The 19,730-nt window shown below is 41.5% G+C and overlaps 1 protein-coding gene across 1 annotated transcript; it reads right to left on the bottom strand.

The window, feature by feature from the left end:
* Positions 1-371: 371 nt before the first annotated feature.
* EMC7 (ER membrane protein complex subunit 7) lies at positions 372-14,445 on the bottom strand. Its single transcript, XM_020795764.3, has 5 exons — positions 14,091-14,445; positions 10,393-10,512; positions 8,180-8,318; positions 4,275-4,355; positions 372-811 (listed from the first exon to the last, which is right to left on the bottom strand). Exons 1-5 carry the CDS (start codon positions 14,300-14,302, stop codon positions 659-661), a joined length of 705 nt encoding a protein of 234 aa, XP_020651423.1. The 5' UTR covers positions 14,303-14,445; the 3' UTR covers positions 372-658.
* Positions 14,446-19,730: the final 5,285 nt, after the last annotated feature.

Genomic DNA, 19,730 nt, shown 5'->3' with positions numbered 1-19,730 from the left:
ACAGAAGGTAGCTAAGATATTTTGTGATTTTTAAGACTCTAAAGATCAACATAGGAACTTGAGGATGATTGAGGTAATGGGTTTTTCTACCACAAACACCCAAATATTTCATTACAAAGTGTCATGGTAATTTGGAAATCCAAACAAGTCATATAGCCTAAGTGTCTGCTAGAATATAGCTTGTACTGTTGAAATAAATCCAAAAGGTCTTGCAACAAACATTTTGGGAACCCCAAGTTACCAAATATTGTTAAGAACAATATTAAGAATTTTATAATGTAGTAAAGAACACAATGTTGTTAAATATCACTTTCCATTCTTTAAAAGCAAGACAGTACAGTAATGTTCTGTAAAAAAAAAAATTCAATATATCGCACATAATTTAAATTCTTTAATGTTATTCTCTACAAAGATGTTCGCTCTTCATCAGTATTGACCTTACAGAGATACAGAACGTTAGCAACATCCCTTCATGCATGTGTTCAAAGAACAAGATATTTAAATAGGTTAAAAATTTACACCACACACAACAGTTGTCTTTGTATCCAACTTCATATTGGATTAAGGGTACAGTAGTGGCTTTCTGTTCTTCCACAGAATATATAGATGATACCACATAATAGGGTTGTGCCGTTTGTGGTTCCAGGGAAAGAAACAACTACCTCCTTTTCCCCACCCCACTTTTCCCTGCTTTACTGCTGCCGCCACTGGACTTGCTAGAAGATTTTGATGAGAAAAGTCTTGTCATAAACTCCGAGACATCGGGCAGTTCGTGGTTAGAATTTAACATATTCATTGATTGCTCCATTTCCTAGACACACAGAAACAGAGAGAAGTGTGTGTAAATGAAAACTATTGCCAAATCATATAGAAAGATAAATCTAGAGGGTTCATTGCTCACCAACTAGTCATGTCATTTTGTAGCTGTTCTCTAACATATACCCCCACTACAGACTCCTTTGTACAGCCACAGTCTAAACTATAACTTAAAAAATAAATTGGTTGTAGTACAGATAAAAATTAAAAGAATGGTCTAAAAGCAAATAGCTTAGATCACAATGTCTAAAGTAGTCTTACAGGGAAACGATTTGCTATACATGACAGAATCCTGTTGGTAAAACTTACACAACAGTACTTGTGCAAGCTACTCTCCCTTTGATGAGGGGTGGCATACTAATTGTGGAATTGGTTGTGTGATGGACCTTCCAGAAAAAGAGGGAACCACTTATGTGATTACTGTTATGTGTCTTTTTCCAACAGGATTCTCGCCTTAAAAGCTCATATATTGTTGAAGTGTCTCCAATGTCAAATCTAAGATAGTTTACTGAAAACTAAACAGAAATAGTTAAAACTTCATTTAAAACATAATGGCCAAAATCCTGTTGCTTTATTTTGCTTCAGAATCCCCACGGAGACCAGCTAGAAGGCACAGAAAGCAACACTATGTGCCTTCTTCATGTATTATAAAGCAACAGGATTTCAGCCAATGAAATACCATATTTTTCCATTTATAAGACATCCCTGTTTATAAGACACCTCCCACACACTTTTCTAACGCCCAAATTAAGAAATATTAACTTAGTTTTGAGTATTCAGCCTCTGGGCTCAGAACGCTCGGACATTACGAGTCTCTGTTGAATCTGAGCCTACAGGCTCCACCTCCAACAAGGAGTGTTCCAATTGGTTTGTTCAGCATCAGCTGACGTCAGTTCCATAAAGGGTCATGATTGGAGGAAGCTAAGTCTCCTGACTGTAGGAAGCTGAGCCTCGTGATTGAAGGAAGCCTGTTTACAGAGGCAAAGTAGAGGCAGTTTTGTTCTCTCCTCAGCTTACTTCCGTGTATAAGAAGCCCTTCAATTTTTAGTGCAATGATTTTAGGAAAAGTAGAGTCTTGTACACAGAAAAATACGGTAGTATTCTAAAATATTTTTTTCTCAATATTAATTTTCTTTCACCAACTGTATTTTATTTCAACTATCTAGCAATTGGCATAAAAGGTGGGTAACTCGTGACTCTTTGCTCTGGAATTACAGCTCTTAGCATCACTTACTATTGGCTCAACTGGACAGGACCGATGGGAAACAGAGTCCAACAATATTTTGAACACCACTTCATCCCAACCCTGCTGTATGGGAAAACTGATATGACTGAGGCTTATGAGATAGTGGGATAGATCCAATTCATTTTTCATTGCACTTCCAAAATTTAATGCAATTTTACTTCCATGATAGCCTATCATTTCTTCCATGGAGGATGCACATCATGAGATTTCCATTAGGCAATCAATGTATTACTCAAGAAGAGCATTCTGCACATTAGTTCAGCAAATGGATGCATCTGAGTTCACTATAGGCAGCTTATCTTCCATTTTTAAGTCTGTTAAACATTTGTAATGCAATATTATGCATGTTCATTCAGAAGCAATTCCCACTTTTGTCAATATGCAGAGAACTGCAAGCTGATTTAAACTAGAAGCACTGTGTATCTTAATATCTAGCGATTACTGAAGTATATTACTGTATAAACTGTAAATCCTGACACCTGTAATGAACTACTGAAGACAGTGATAATTCAGAAGAAAGGAAAATCAATCACAGAGAGCCAAAAGCAGCAGCCAAGGACAGACAGTAAGCACTCTAAACAGAGAAGATTTAGTAAACACCTTGAATCTCCATTTTGTTCTAGCCTTCCGCTATTCAGCATAATGCATGGTGAAAGGACAATATGTTAGGATAATTAAATGTATCATATTTTAAACTTCCAGTTACCATGGATTTGTCATATCAGAAGATGACTAAGATATGAATTCTTGTTCTAATTACAACAAGCAAAGAGAAGATGTCACTATAAGTTGGCAGGAAAAAAAAACCCTGAAGATATATAACGTGGGAAGAGACTGATGGCCTGTTCTTCTAGGAATCAAGATCTATTGCAATGCTTTCATGGCAAGCTATGACTCAATTATACTTTGCCACACTGATAGCAGAATGATGCTTGAACTAACATCACATCAGCCCAAGCAATCAACAAAGGAAGAAAACCACAGATGCTCAAATTTATATACAGTGGTGCCTCGCTTAACGAGCGCACCGTATAACGATTAAATCGCATAGCGATCCGTTTTTTCGGATCGCTAATGCGATCGCACAACGTTTTTCCTATAGGGAAAAATTCGCTTTGCGAAGACCGGTAAGCGTTTCGCTTACCGATCTTCGCAAAACGACCCCCGCCGATCAGCTGTTCGGCGGCCAAAATGGCCGCCGGAAGCCGGGAAATGGCCTAAAATGGCCGCGCGCAGCGTTTTCGCGCCCTCGTTAAGCGAGGCGAGGGCGCGAAAATGGCTGCCGGCCATTAAGAAGCTTTGCTGAACTGTGAGTATTTCGCCTATTTGGAACGCATTAAACGATGTTTAATGCGTTCCAATGGAAATCGCTGCCCCGTTCAGCGATGCTTCAGCATAGCGAAGGTTAATCCGGAACGGATTAACCTCGCTATGTGAGGCACCACTGTACATGTATTATTTTTGCTCGGTGGCTTTGATGAATGATTATATCTTGTCATGGGGACTGGGGCCATTCCCAGTACCAGCAGCAATGACTTTTTAGGCAAATGCTAAATTTGCTATAAGGAAAGGAACTGACTCTTTTGGCTTAATTCAATAAACTTGAATTAAGAAAGAGGTGCTGTACGAGTTTTTGTTGTTCCGAACACCCAAATGGAAAAGCAGTCTGCCTTCCAAATACAGCTTCCAATCAACTCTCAATTATGACGTAAGTGAATGAATGTTTTGTTCTGGAACTTCAAAACACACTGCAAACTCTTTTTTCAAAAGGCAATAGAAAGTCAGAACACTTCGTTGAAATCAAGGAAACTATCCAACAACCACTCTCTCAAGCACAACAAGCTCATTCAGTCTTTTCACATTTGAACCTGCATCTTCCACAGTCCCTTTCAAACTCACCTTTTCTGTTGTTTTACCATAGCAGCTTCTACCTCATTCTTGACCAAGTATAAAGCAGTGAATAAAATATATGCAATACATACTGTGCATATGATTTTTTTTCCTGCTTATCATTATCTTAGACATGAATTTCTAGTTGCAAATTTGAGGCTCTTAAACATTACTGAGGACTCATCTTATTGGCTGACAACAATACTTCTAACTAGAAGTAATTTGAATGACCATTAGTATGTCCCTGGAACTTTCTATTGTATGTAAAGGGGTGACTGGGGGGCACATTATTCATAATATATTATAAAATAGGCTTACTCACCCGCCTCATATCAGGATCACTTGTGTTGACAACTTTAGGCAATAATACAAAGATCAACAATGGAAGGATCATCATCATAACCTTGAATATTGAAATTCAAAAGACATTGTTACTTCATCTTTCAGCTTATTCAGATGAGAACAAAAAATGAATGACAGCACTTTCAGAGTATTCAACTACTCATGGAACTTCAAAACTTCTGCTATATCATGAATAGCCAAAGCAAAAGAATCTAGCATTAATCCTGAACATGACTGATATATTCTTAGAACTTTGTAGTGATTATCACATTGTCTAATGGCAACTAAAACTATCCTTTTCTATAACAAAGCATGGTACCTAGAAATACTGAATGCATACTGACAGATTTTGAAGAATCTCAAAGCTATGAATCTTTATGATGAGGAAATGGCAAAGGCTAACTTAGGTCTCAAGCCCAGGTTTCAATTACCTTCAACATGTCTCTCATGTAATCAGTAAGGTTATGTGCCAAATGAAAGATAGAATAGAAAATTCTACATTTGGAACACTGTTTCCAAACTGGAATGCACCTAGAGCAGGGGTGGGCAATTAAATTCTATGGGGGGGGGCACATGAAAAATCTGAACTATGTTCGAGGGCCGAACCAACTTTACTTAAAAATAAAATGAAACAGTAATGTTATGATTGTTTTTATTTTAAACTTGTTAATCTTCACAAATACTAAAGAGGTTTTTTTGTGGTACAGTCATGCCCCACTTTATGATTGCCCCGCATTACGACGATCTTTTTGCGATCGCAATTGCGATTGCAAAACAATGGTCTGAATAGGAGTTTTTCGCTTTGCGATGATCAGTTCCCTGCTTCGGGAACCGATCCTTCGCAAAACGACGATTTTCGGGCAGCTGATCAGTGGTTTCAAAATGGCCGCCAGGTAAATAAAATGGCTCCCCACTGTTTTCTGGGATGGATTCCTCGCTGCACAGGCACCGAAAATGGCCGCCCTGTGGAGAATCTTCACTGGACAGTGAGTTTCCAGCCCACTGGAATGCATTGAAGGGGTTTAAATGCATTTCAATGGGCTTTTTATTTTCGCATTACAACATTTTTGTTCTACAGCGATTTCACTGGAACAAATTAATGTCGTAATGTGAGGCACCACAGTATGTTAAAGAAAAGCAACTGATCAACTTTAGACAAATAGATATAAATGGTTTTGATGTTCAAAACTGTCCGGGAGCCAAACAAGAGCGGCTTGTGGGCCGTATGTGGCCCTCGGACCGCACTTTGCCCAGGTCTGACCTAGAGGATACCAACTGGCATGATTAGATCAATGTATGAGAAACAGTTGAGTACATTTGAGAAGATTGAAGGGACAGAAAAGACAGTTGTCTTCAAGCATCTAAAGCACTATCAAGCAGAATATGGAATAATTTTGTTCTCTCTTGTTCCATAGAGCAAGTCTAGAAGCAATAGGTGGAAATGTTGCAGGGTGATGTGTCTTAGTTCAGAATTACCGAAATCTTACTAATGATAACAGCTGGTACAGATTGCTTCAGAATATGTTGGTTTGATTTCACTGGAGATATTTTAGCAGAGGGTGGATGGTCAACTGTTTTTGATGTGCTGTTAGAACCTGGTTCAACACTGGTGAGGACAGGATGAACTGTCAGACCCCTTTCAGATCTATCATACAATGAATGTTGATGCTGTTTAGTCGTTAAGTCATGTCCAACTCTTCGTGACCACAGCATGCCAGGCCCTCCTGTCTTCCACTGCCTCCCCGAGTTGGGTCAAATTCATGTTGGTTGCTTCAATGACACTATCCATCCATCTCGTCTTCTGTTGTCCCCTTGTCCTCTTGCCTTCACACTTTCCCAACATCAGGGTCTTTTCCAGGGAGTCTTCTCTTCTCATGAGATGGCCAAAGTATTGGGGCCTCAGTTTCAGGATCTGTCCTTCCAGTGAGCACTCAGGGTTGATTTCATGCAAAATGGATAGGACTGTTCTATTTGCAGTCCAGGGGACTCTCAAGAGTCTCCTCCAGCACCAAAGTTCAAAAGTATCAATTCTTCAGCGGTCAGCCTTCTTTATGGTCCAGCTCTCAGTTATACATTGCTACTGGAATAAACGTAGCTTTGACTATGCAGACCTTTGTCGGCAAGGTGATGTCTATGCTTTTTAAGATGCTGTCTAGGTTTCTCATTGCTTTCCTCCCAAGAAGCAGACTGCAGTGATCATGGAGCCCAAGAAAGTAAAATCTGTCATTGCCTCCATATCTTTCCCTTCAGGAGTTGATGGGGCCAGTGGGCATGATGTAAGTTTTTTTGATGTTGAGCTTCAGACCATTTTTGGTGCTCTCCTCTTTCACCCTCATTAAGAGGTTCTTTAATTTCTCCTCGCTTTCTGCCATCAGAGTGGTATCATCTGCATATCTGAAGCTGTTGATATTTCTTCCAGCAATCTTAATTCTGGCCTGGGATTCATCCAGTCCTGCCTTTCGCATGTATTCTGCATGTAAGTTAAATAAGCAGGGGGACAATATACAGACTTGTCGTACTTTTTTCCCAATTTTGAAACACTCTGTTGTTCCATTTCCAGTACTAACTGTTGCTTCCTGTCCCACATATAGAAATCTCAGGAGACAGATAAGGTGGTCAGGCACTCCCATTTCTTTAAGAACTTGCCATAGTTTGTTGTGGTCCACACAGTCAAAGGCTTTTGCATAGTCAGATACAATGAATAGCACATTGATTTAATTCAATAGCCAATATGCACTTTGCACAGAACAGAACTTATCTTCTTCCGTGTGGAATTCTGTATTTGTTCAAATATTATCATGCACAGAATGAGCAAAAGTATTAAAAACTATCTTGTGAATACCCAGTAGTTTCCAGCCCCTAGTCATCACTGATGTCAAAAGCCTAAAAGACTATACAGAATGTATAGGTGGCAGAGGGCTCCCCCACCTCCAAATGCCACCACAAACACCAATCTTGGTGACATATCCAGACTAATTTCAAGGGAGTCAATAAACCCTGTTGTAAAAATTTCACCAAAACAAGAAATACAGCAAAACTACTTCATGCTGGACTTAATGACCACAGATTTTATGTAGTTAGTATCTTCCTCCTTTGCAAAATACTTTTATTACCCTCGTTAGAACTTCATTTAGTAGGTTTATCACAGTCCAGCCAGGTATAGCACCAATTCTAGAAGTGGTGGCTTGTGTAATGAAAAGTTCCAGTCAACTTGCAATTTGATGGGGATTTACTAGTCAGGTCACCATCCCAGTCTTTCAAAAAATACACACTGATAATATATATATATATATTAATAATGGAAGTGCCTATTTACAGGTGGTTCAGGTCATCAATTTAATATAGTGAAGTGGGAATCCATGGCTGTTCTGACAACCAAGAAGTGCATGCACAGGATCACACTGTAAACCAATACATTTTTATAACTACAACAGTTACTTCCAGTTGATTATTAAGGGATTAAGAGAAATCCCTCTTAAGATTATGTAAACATCTACCTCTCTTGAGATGCCTCTCCTAAATACTTTTCTGAAAACAAGCCTTATTTAAATGTGCATTAGGTCTCTGAAGAAATGACATAATAAGCATAAAGCCCATTCAATGTTTGTCCTACGTGCAAAAACAGCTCCTGAACTTTATATTAAATAGGTAACTTCCTGCAAGAGCCAGTGTGATGTAGTAGATAAAATGTCAGCTAAGTCTCCGGAGACCCAGGTTCAAATCCCTACATCACCATGGAAACTCAAGGAAGAGTAGAAATGCTAGATCACTTCTCTGAATATCTTACAAATCTTGAAAATCCTATTTGGATCTTCATGAAGCAGAAGCAACTTGACAGAGAATAACACACTGAAATAACTGGCATATCAGTTTATGCCTACATACCATGGGGTTCATCAAGAAGTCTGTCCATCCCCAAGACTCCCTCTTTATGAAATATGAAGGCGGTCCAGAGGATTTCATCTGAAGTGGGTATGGCAGTCTGACTACTTCTGATGTTTTGATGTAATTCACATATCTTGCTCTAGCAAAAAAAAAAAAAAAACCTTTTTGATACAATTACCACAACAAAACCCACTTAATTATTTTGGCTTCATTTTTTTTCCTACTGGTTCATCTATATTTGATTTATAATCCTGTGAACTGTTAACCTGGTTAGCAGCAGGCAGCTATGCAATGAACACAGTGAGACTGTCCCATAGTGTTCAACATGTCTTATGCCAAAAAAAGTGCTTAGGAATACAGCTTAAATGTATCTGACATCATTATGACTCTAACCTGATGCAGGTTTCCAGACGTATTTAGCTGCTAATTCCAATGATTGTGTGTTAGATGAAAATTTAAACAATGCCTGCATGAGACTCTTTAGTGCAATTTCATTTCCCCAGAATAGGCCCTATGGAGATAGTAGACAGCACTGCACCACACCCCACAAAGACAATAACAGCATAAAAAACTTTTTTGAATATATTGTATGTTGTTTTGCAAACGCAATTCAGTGTGCATTAGACAAACTAAACTGAAATATTCCTGATTACCATCATATCAAGACAACACTAAGTAACTGTAAACAACTAGTATTTCTGTTGAATGTTACAAGATCAAAAAGGTTTACATGAGCCAAAGAAACCACGGCCCAAATACTCTTAACAGTAACACCATATTACATATATTACATTCTATCACTCAACTGAAATTTTGTTAATGTTAGCCATGTGCTTGTTGTTGTTGTTGTTTAGTCGTTAAGTCATGTCCGACTTTTCATGGCCCTACGGACCAGAGCACGGCAGGCCCTCCTGTCTTCCACTGCCTCCCAGAGTTTGGTCAGATTAATGCTGGTAGCTTCAGTGACACTGTCCCACCATCTCGTCCTCTGTCATCCCCTTCTCCTTTTGCCTTCACACTTTCCCAACATCAGGGTCTTTTCCAGGGAGTCTCTTCTTCTCATGAGATGGCCAAAGTATTGGAGCCTCAGCTTCAGGATCTGTCTTTCCAGTGAGCACTCAGGGTTGATTTCCTTCAAAATGGATAGGTTTGTTCTCTTTGCAGTCCAGGGGACTCTCAAGAGTTTCCTCCAGCACCACAGTTCAAAAGCATCAATTCTTTGGTGATCACCCTTCTTTATGGTAAGAAGCAGGTGTCTTTTAATTTTGTGGCTGCTGTCGCCATCTGCAGTGATCATGGAGCCCAAGAAAGTAAAATCTGTCACTGCCTCCATATCTTCCCCTTCTATTTGCCAGGAGGTGATGGGATCAGTGGCCATGATCTTAGGTTTTTTTTTATGTTGACACATGCTTTTAAGTTAGAACATTTAAAAAGAGATGAAGACAAAATAAGTGTAGAGTTTTGTTTTCACTATATCCGTGGATATCTGATAAAACTTGTAATAAATCTTTATCTGAAGAATATCTGCGTGCATACATTTTAAAAAGAATTATTTTAATCAACTTTCACTCTGCAGCCAGCAGCAGTTCTATTTTCAGATATATCAACTTACTAAACTAATGGAATATACTCATTTCTTTATAATGAAAAAATGTGATAAATTATGAAAAATAATTCATGATTTTACAGGAAAAGCTATCACAAGCACATAGGAATTACTCAAAAAATGCTCTTGAAAACAAATCTATATTGAAACTTACAATTCCTAAGAGAGTACTTTCTGACAAAACCTGCATCCTTAAGACAGTCATACACCAATCAACTGTTAAAATGCATTTAACTAAATGTGAAGCTTCCAACAGGAGGCAGTTTTACAGGTGAAGATGGACAGAAGTCTAGATAAGGGCACATCCATGAGCAGAACCATGTCAATTAAAAAAGTAACAAATAATTAATTTAATGGTCATTCCCTGCTTCAAAGCTTGTTGATCATGTTTGATTGTATGTACCTTGACAAATGTAAATACAAAATGAAAAACCATGTTTTTCTGGTTTCTTGCAGACAACAAACTGTATGACGCCTGTAGTATCAACAAATAATTTCACTGAGTTGCAAAGTCTTGCAGAACAATCAGCTTGTTTCATTATCGCTCTCTCTCTCACACACACACACAGAACACTGATTCGAGTCAATATAATTTTTAAAACCTCACCTCATTTTCCCTTTTGAAGTGATGTCCACTCTTACTGGTTCAAATTTATATGCTGGGGATATTACTTCAACTACGTAGGATCCAGAAGGAATATCATGAACCACAAAGCTTCCATCTGTCCTGATACAATGAAAGCAACCACAGCTTTAATTCCACCACTGTAGAAATACAATAGTTCAAAACAATTGTCATACTTAAAAGAAAGGAGAGGTTAGTCCTTTCCTACTTCCATGAAACTACAGAATCAGGTTCATTGATCAATAATAAATCAGGATCATTGAATAAAATGAGAGCATCACAAGACAAAAAAACAAATGAGCTAATAAAGAGAAGTAAAAAGACAAATACTGCTCTTTGGAACCCTTTAAACATGCCATAACTCCACTCCTTGTTTTACACTTTAAACATCTTTTAAAAAGAAACAAATAAAATAGAAGTGGACTTCCACCGCTCTCCAGATTAATCCTGCCCACACTGTGGAGGTGGTATAGGATCCAGAGGGCTCCCAAAGTATAAAACAGGATCTTGGATTCCAGTTATTTGCCATCAAGTTGGGATTGACTTACAGCAATCTTAATAAGGCTTTCAAGGTAAGCGAGATATTCCCCATTCCTGTGAGTTTCTGTGGCCAAGAGGGGATTCAAGCCCAGGTCTCCAGAGTCCTAGTCTGTCCCTCTATCCACTACACCATTTTTGAAATTCCTCTTGGATTCCTAGAGCCTGTCTATGATATATCAAGAATCAGAGACTATATGCCTAGATACCAGCTGCTGGAAAAGGAAAATGGGAGGAAACTGTTTCATTTGCATCCTACTTACATGCTTCCCTGAAGCATCTAGACAACCCTTGTGGGAACTAAAAACTGTCTGAGAGGGCTCTCTGGTCTGACTTTTACCACAAATGATTTAACCTAATCCTCACTTCCAACTGTGCCTGGCCACATGATTGCTTTCAAAGATTCTAAGTGTATGACAATACATAGGCCGGGCACAGTACATGGGAAAGGTGCTTTTAATGTACAGGATCCAAAGGTAAGGGTGAGTGATACCTTTATTAGATCACTAAAAAATCATGAACAAAAGCTAGCTTTCAATCCTGTTTAGGCATTCATCAGACTGGACACTATAGCCTGATGAAGATCTGTGTACAGGGTCAAAACCTATTTTCTGCTGTGATTTTAAATTATCTAGTAAACGTATCAACCTCTCTTCTGACTTTGTACAAGAACCACAAAATTTTTTATTTTTTCTTGTTAAAGTACAGATAACAAAGCACAGTCTTCACTTTTGATGCAGAGCATCTGGTGTGCAAAGAGCAGGAAATGTAACTCATTAGTATTTTATATGTTTATGCCCCCCCCAAGGAATCCCTGTTCACACCATAAGAAGTTCATACAGCAGTTCAGGGTAGAATAAGGAAAAGTATGAAGACTTGAGGACATTGATGTAATAAACCGTATCATGGCCTCTCCCGTTTTGAAGAGACACTTGTCCAGCAGGCTGAGGCAAAGAGGCAGTCCTGAAACCAGCAAAATCAGAAAGCTGGACAGGGGACAGATTTTATTTGTCTTCAATGTGGAAGGGATTGTCACTCTCATATTGGCCTTCTCAGCCACACTAGACGCTGTTCCAAGACCTCTACTCAGAGTATGTCACCATAATTGCTCGAGACTAAAGAGTGCCTAATCTAATTTACTTGGACACATCTGAAAAATTGCATTACATACATAATTGCAAAAAAATCTTCCCGTTGGCTGGGAGAAAAAATTATCACAGAAACCTAGCAACTTTTGTTTCTAATACTGAAATTCCACTGAGACACATAATTACACTAAAAAGTCCTTTATCCAATTCTGTTTGTGTTTTGCCACTAAGGAAAAACATCTGTAGTTAGATGGCCATGTCATAGCCAAGCTAGTCAGAAGTTTAATAACTGGGAGACACATTTCACCACATATTCCACTGAATGTAATGACAAATCCAGACTGGATTTTAAAAATTGCAAATTGATTTTAACATTATAGTTGTATTTTTAAAATTTAAATTGGATTTTTAAAACTTATTGTTTAAGTGCTTTAAAAAATCTCTACGATGGGAATTTTAATTTCAAGTGTGCTATAACTCAAACATCATTAAAGAATCATCATCATGATGATGATGTGCCACCAAGTCAATTTTAATTTATGGTGACACTTTCCATGGTTTTCCATGTAGTGAATACTTGAAAGGGGTTTATCATTCTTCTGGAGGTGCCCTGGACCTCTGTGGCCTGCCCAGGGATTATACATTCTAATATTACAATACATGCCATTAAGTCACCTCCAACCTATGGAGACCCTGGAAATAAGTGATGTCCAAAATGTACTGTCCTCAACAGCCCTGCTTGTAAGCAGCCTCTTGTAAATGTAAAGCTGTGGTTCCTTTAGGAAGTGAATTCATCTTGTATTTGCTCTTCCTCCTTTCCTTCAACCTTCCCCCCATTACGTACTATCCTTTTTCAGTGAATCTTGGATTAAGTGGTCAATTGCTATGGAAATGAGATACAACAAATTTGATCATTTCCATCCCACTCTGACTGAAATTCATCCTGAAACTCTAATTTTTTTATGGCATGATATAATCTTATACATTCTTGGAAGACATCCAAGACTGCTTTGGATAATGCTGATTCCTTTGAGTGTCTGCCTTTTGTCTCTGAAAGTGTGCAATCCTGTAAACAAGGTTAATGTAACGATAGCAAGCAACAGAGTCCTTTTGATGAGAAAATCACAATATTATTTTTTCTTACTGGTAATCAAGTTGGTTTAAATCAAAATCACCCTGGACAAATCCCAGATTTGGATGCATAGAGAAATATAAGACTTGTATCCACAGTTCCTAAAGATCTAAAACACTGTGCAGTTTCTACTGACCTACGAGACAGGGCAGAAAAGCAGAAACTGCACAACTCAAAGGGTCATGTTGTGTGAATTTCTCATATTGTGGGGAGGAAGGGTTGATATTCTTCAATCCCTATGAGGGCAGCTGTTTGTAATTTAGGCAACAAATATCCACTAACATTTACTCTTCACATTCTAACTTAACCTCATCTTCTCTAGGCTGCGAAGCAGGTAGTCTCTGGTCTCGCATTTTAACAGGAAGGAAATTAAATACAGTATCCACCTGTTGCAATAAGTTTATTATACAAGAGTCACTATGAGGGGGTGACCTAGACGTGTACTCCGACTCCGTGAACAAAACTCCTTAGCACAATGGGTATCAAACGGTGACCCTTAATTGGCGGACTTCAACTCCCAGAAGTCCCAGCTTTCATGGCCGACAGTCAGGGATGCTGGGAATTGAAGTCCAAAAAATATACAAGGGCCAAAAGTTGAGAACCAGCTTTGCTCAAGCTTGTGTCAGTCGCTCTTTCTCACAGAAGCTGTAAACAGAGGCTGACAGACGTGAGTTCTAGATGATGCCTTACGCTTCTTGAAGGAAAGAAGGGATTTTAAAAAAGGAAATAAGAGAAACAGCTTACGAATCCCGACCTCCTCCACCATAGGGGCTGCCGCCAGTTCTGCTCCTCACCGCCTTATCTCCGGGTGGAAACAGGGCCAGAGAGAGAGAGAGCGAGCCCGCTCGCCCGCGCACCGATGTCTCAAGCCGAGTCAGGAAACCAGATCCGCCGAAAGAGAGAGGAAGCGCGCTGCTACTCACTTGAGGAAGCCGACATGCTCCTCGCCGTCCACCAGCACTCGAGCTCCCGCGATCCAGTCCTGGGGCTTCACTCCCGGCACCACGGCGCGACCCTCGATCTTAAACCGCTCCCCGGCGCCGACGGCCTCTCCGCTGCCACCCCCGACCTCCGAAGCCCGCGAGCTGACGGTTAACAGACATGCCAGCAGCACCGTCCCGGGCCAAGTCGCCATTCCAAGAAAGTGCGCAAGATATACCGGCAAGCCGCCAGCGAGATCTTGGGACCCAAGAACGGGCAAAAGAAAAGGCCGCCCTCCTGCACCCGCGCATGCGCCGAAGGAACGGCGCGCCGGCCTCCGGAGGCGCCTACAGTCACGTGACAAACGGGGAAGCAGTCGTCGTCGCTGCGCCCTCCGGTTGTCAGGCTCCTAATGTCCGGGTTCTCGTTAACGCCATTTTTAAAAAGTGTTCGCGGGCGGAAGTGGGCGGCGTCCCCCCCTGAAAACAGTGCCGTAAATTAGGATTGTAGCATTCGCAGCAATGTGTCCCGCCTCCTCAAAAGGGGAGGAGAGAAGAGGAAGGAAGGACGAAGAAATTATAGAAATTCCTTATCTCTTTAACGTTGTTGTTGTTTAGTCGTGTCCGACTCTTTGTGACCCCATGGACCAGAGCACGCCAGGCCCTCCTGTCTTCCACTGCCTCCAGGAGTTGGGTCAAATTCATGTTGGTAGCTTCAGTGACACTGTCCCACCATCTCGTCCTCTGTCATCCCCTTCTCCTCTTGCCTTCACACTTTCCCAACATCAGGGTCTTTTCCAGGAAGTTTTCTCATGAGATGGCCAAGGTATCAGAGCCTCAGCTTCAGGTTCTGTTCTTCCAGTGAGCCTTACATAGGAATTAATTATTTTGTGGGCAATTAAAAAAAAAGATTTCATGCATTTGAACCTTGTATATAAAGCATATGGCCTCTTTACGCCCTAGGTGTTTGAGGGATAATATTATTCAAGCATAGCAGTTTTCAAAAACGTAGGAGTGTTGGTATGCTTCAGCACACAGGACAACAAGAAGAAAAAGTTGTGGCACTTAAAGCAAAGCTTCTGCTTATATACCGCCCCATAGTGTTTCAAACACACTCTGGGCGGTTTACAAGTTAATTATGCAGGCTACACATTCCCCCCCCCCCCAGCAAGCTGGGTACTCATTTTACCGACCTTGGAAGGATAGAAGGCTGAGTCAACCTTGAGCCGGCTACCTGGGATTGAACCCCAGGTCGTGAGCACAGTTTTGGCTGCAGTACAGCGATTTAACCACTGCACCACACCTTATTTTGGGTGGTTTACAACATGATAAAATAAATAGATGGATAGGAGCAAACTTAAGAAATAAAACATTCAAAGAAATAAAACAAATGACACCAAAGGCATATTATTTGTGTAACAGCAGGACAGGAGGTATGAAATCAAGTAGGGTCATTTTGGAAGGACCCCTCAAAAGCAATGTTTGAAGATGGCTTCTAAACATTAACAAGGAAGAGGTATAGTACCACCGGAGATGGTTACAGAGTTGGTGCTAATGTAAAGAAGGTAGGACCTCTCATAGATGACTTCTGTGCCTCCTTTGGAGTGACTACCCTGAGGAGAATATCCTGGGAGGATCTGGTAGGTTGGGCAGATGACATTGGCGAGAGACCCTTTAACAAGTAGTGTGATGCCAAAACGTGGAGGGATTTATATGTAAGAGTCAAAACCTTGAACCTGATCCAGGACACAATGGGTAACCAGTGGAGATGAGCCAGCACTGGACGGATGCAATCAAATTTGTTCATACTAGTCATCAGTCTGGCTGTCATGTTCTGGACCTGATGTAGTCTTAAGATCAGCCTCAGGGAAAGCCCCATGTAGAGAGCATTGTAATAGTCGATCTGGAAGATAACCAATATGTGCACCAGCATCCTGAGGAAATCCTTACTTAGCTACAAGCAGAGTTGGGTGATAAGCCTCAGCTGGTTAAAGGCAGATCTGGACACAACTACAGTCTGGGAATCTCAAGAAAAAGTGTCCAGATTATGATCAATCCCTAAATGGGAAGGAAATACCATCCAGTCTAGGAGTAATCCCCCCAACCTTTCAGAGGAGCCACCCAGTACCAAAATCTTCATCTTTTCTGGGTTAAGTTTGAAACCTGTTGGCCCTGGTCCATTTCAGAACCAAACCCAGGCATCACTCAAGCGTGTAAATAGTATCCACTGCAGAGATGATAATGGAGAGATAGCATTGTATGTTATCAGTATGCTAATAAAACCTTACACCAAATCTCCTGATGACCTACTTCAGATGTTAAACAGCACTGGGGATGTTGATGACCATCGAAGCATCCCATAATTGAGGGTACAAGGAGCCAACAACTTATTCCCAAACTAGACTCTCTGGACAAGGCCATTGATGAAAGTTCGGAGCCAACTCAGATGCTGGAAAAGTTGGAGTCTTCTTTTCATGATACTTTCTCAGCATTGTTGTCTTTTCCACTGAGTCTTGCCTTCTCATGATATACTGTACTCAAAATATAATAGCCCCAAACACAAGGCCTTTAGAGAGGAGTCCTGGATCTAAGACCATTCCCAAGCTGCAAACAAAGTCCTTCAGACGTGTGGCCCTGAGTGGAATAGGTTGTAAACCTGTTTCCAGGTTGGATTTTCTGCTGATCAACAAAAACTCTATATTACCTAGACACAGTATTAATTTGTTCACCCCATATCCAGTACAGTATAGACATCTGCCCAAGTCAAGGTTCCCTCTAAGCCAGGTGCATATGTGCACACACAACTCCACCTTCCTCTGCGCAGCTCTGTGCAATGATCACGCTTGGTTCCAGTCATGATGGAACCCTGCCTGCGGGGGGAGGGTGACGCAGAGAGAGGCAGTGTTCCACCTAGTGGGGCTGAAAATTAGAAACTACATTGGCCCAAACTCTAAGCCTGGCAAAGATCTTCTAACCACTCTGTTACATACAGCACTGATGGTACCTGTCTGTCATGGGTTTGGAGGGAAAGTTCCATCCTATGGGGAGTGGAAGGCGGGACATCAGGGGGAGGAGCTGTACTGTATATATATTTGGAGCTTGTGTGGAGAAGAGGAGTGGGAGTCTGTGTGTCAGACTGAGTACAACTGTGTGTCAGTTAGTACATACCTGATAGGTTCAGGTTTCTATATGGGTAGCCAGAACTGATAGGTTCAGGGTCTGTGCTGTACTTTAAAGTGTTCTGTGTGAACCACACTGTTGTATGTATGATTGAGACTAAGCCACGTTACAGTATCTTATTTACCTGATCATTTTGTTTTCCCTGTTTGTTATTTAAATAAACCTTGTTCTTTTGTTTAGTAAAATCCATTCCTGGTCTGTGTGACTTCTTATAGGGAATGGTTGGTGGCAGCATAATTAAAGTGTGGCATATTCCAGTAGGTCTGGGGTTGTCACATTGATTGGTGTCCAGCGTGTGGGATACGACTGGTCCAGTTGTCCAGTGGTCCAGCAAAGCCTTGGCAAGTGTGCCCACAGCAAGGGGGGTCTAGTCAGGGACAATCTGAGGGCGCGTAGGTAATCTTCTAGGCTTACCTCACGGGGAGGTACGCTAGTGGAAGAACGTGCCAACTCAGATTGGGGAGACTAGATTAGGGAGCTCTGAGGCAACCCGTTTTGGCGGGAAAGGGCTGAGGCAAAGCTGCGTGAAGTAACAGTGATCTAGCCTGTCTGCTGAGAGGCCTAGCAGAGGGGGTGGATTCTGCCTGGCAACAGTTGCAAGTTAGTGCTGAAGGAACAGCAGCAATCTATAGAAGGCTGTTTCTGAGGCAAAAGGAAAAAAAGTCGTCGTTTTATTTTGAGGCTTGACTTTTGAAGGCAGCCTGTTCTGGGGGGATTATGCCCTTGACTCGAAGTCAAATGGCGGAAATGGGTGAAGTGAGAGAACCACAGGTAGACCAAGGTTCTGAGGAGGAATTTGGCCCAGTGCAGGATGAGAGCACGGGAGAACAGAACCCAGAACTCAGAAAAATGCGCCTAGCCCAACAGCATGAACTGAGGGTGAGGGAAATGGAGGAAAGGGAAAGAGAGAAACAAAGACAATTTGAACTAGAGAGAGAGAGAGAAAAAATTGCTCTGGAAAAAGAAAGGATGGCGTTTGAGTTAAGAAAATTGGAAATGATGAACCAGAATAATAATAACAATAGAGATTCTGAGGTGGGCCAATTGTCTAAAACTGACTTGAAGAAATTCCCTGTGTACCACAAGGGAGATTGCCCTGAGGTGTTCTTTTCCCTCGTGGAAAGAGCGTTTGTGGACTTCTCAGTAAGGGAAACTGAGAAGATGACTATTATGCGATCTTTGATCAGTGGCAGCCTGGCAGAAGTCTATGCAGAGATGCCAGTGGAACTGATGAAAGACTTCGCTGAGTTTAAAAAACTGGTGTTTGCCAGACATGGGATAAATGCGGAACAGCTGAGGCAAAGATTCAGGTCACTCACAAAGAAACCAGAGCAGACTTTTACCCAAGTGGGGGCCCAACTGGTGAGGTTGCTAGAGAAATGGCTGTCTCAGGAGGGGACAGAGACCTTCCAGCAGCTCAAAGACCTGATAGCGCTGGAACAGTTTTATTCAGTCCTGCATGGGGAACTGAAGTTCCAGGTGAGGGAGAGGAAACCGAAATCTGTGATGGAAGCGGCAGAGATCGCAGATTTTATTTACCAAATAAGAAAGCCCTTCGGTGCTGAGGGGAAATCTGTAGGTAAACCCAAAGAAACCTACAGCAAGTACTCTCAAGGACCAGGGAAAAACCAGCAAGGGGGAGGGGCCCATGTTGAAGGGAAGCCCTCAGACATGAAACCACCAAGACCTCAGATTTTGGAGGGAAAACCAAAAACAGATGAGAAAGACTCCAAGTACAGCAGAAAATGTTATTTCTGTCAAGGAAAGGGCCATCTAATCTCAGAGTGTGAGAAATTAAAGCAGCTAAAGGGAAATTTGCCTCATGATTTGAGTGGAACCAAGCCAAAAGCTGTGTTCTGTGTCCAGAAAGAGCAAAGCTCCTTGCCATTGAGGGAGCCTGTTGCCATGGCTACTCAATCTGGAACAGATACATCTGCTGATCAGGCTGGGGAAAATGGTCCTCTTGTGGAGGTCAAGCGCTGCTTACTAGTGAGGACAGATTCGCAGTTGTTTGAGACCGCAGGGGTGGACGTAGGAATACTTGACCATCAGTATAGGGGGCTAAGGGATACTTGTTCCCAGGTGACCCTGTGCCATCCAGATATTATTCCTAGGGAGTATATAATCCCAAATGAGAGCCTGAAGGTGGCAGGGATTGAGGGGCAGGTGATCTCACTGCCAGTAGCTGAGGTACCTGTGAGCTTTCAAGGCTGGAGGGGAGTTTGGCGGCTAGCGATTTCATCGACTCTGCCAGCAGCCGTGCTCGTGGGAAATGACCTGGCTGAACATGTGAAACGGGTGCTAGTGATTACACGCTCACAAGCTACCACGGGGACAGTTCAGGGGGGTACTGGAGAGCCCGAGGCTGAAGCAGATGAGGGTAGTTCCGAAGCTGTGGTAAAAACCTTAACCACAGACAGCAAATTTGGCCAAGAGCAAAAGGCAGACGCCACTCTCCAAAAG

Source organism: Pogona vitticeps, chromosome 1, assembly GCF_051106095.1.
Source record: "Pogona vitticeps strain Pit_001003342236 chromosome 1, PviZW2.1, whole genome shotgun sequence".
Taxonomy (NCBI): Eukaryota; Metazoa; Chordata; class Lepidosauria; order Squamata; family Agamidae; genus Pogona; species Pogona vitticeps.
The sequence above is the reverse complement of the archived record's forward strand: the minus strand, read 5'-3'. Positions and strand labels throughout refer to the sequence as shown.

Excerpts from the sequence above, each read along its gene's own strand:
- EMC7 (XM_020795764.3), bottom strand. The coding sequence starts at position 14,302 with ATGGCGACTTGGCCCGGGACGGTGCTGCTGGCATGTCTGTTAACCGTC. Across the intron at positions 8,319-10,392 it reads ACTTCAAAAGGGAAAATGAG|AGCAAGATATGTGAATTACA; the intron begins GTGAGGTTTTAA and ends TTTTTTTGCTAG. Across the intron at positions 812-4,274 it reads GTGATCCTGATATGAGGCGG|GAAATGGAGCAATCAATGAA; the intron begins GTGAGTAAGCCT and ends CTGTGTGTCTAG.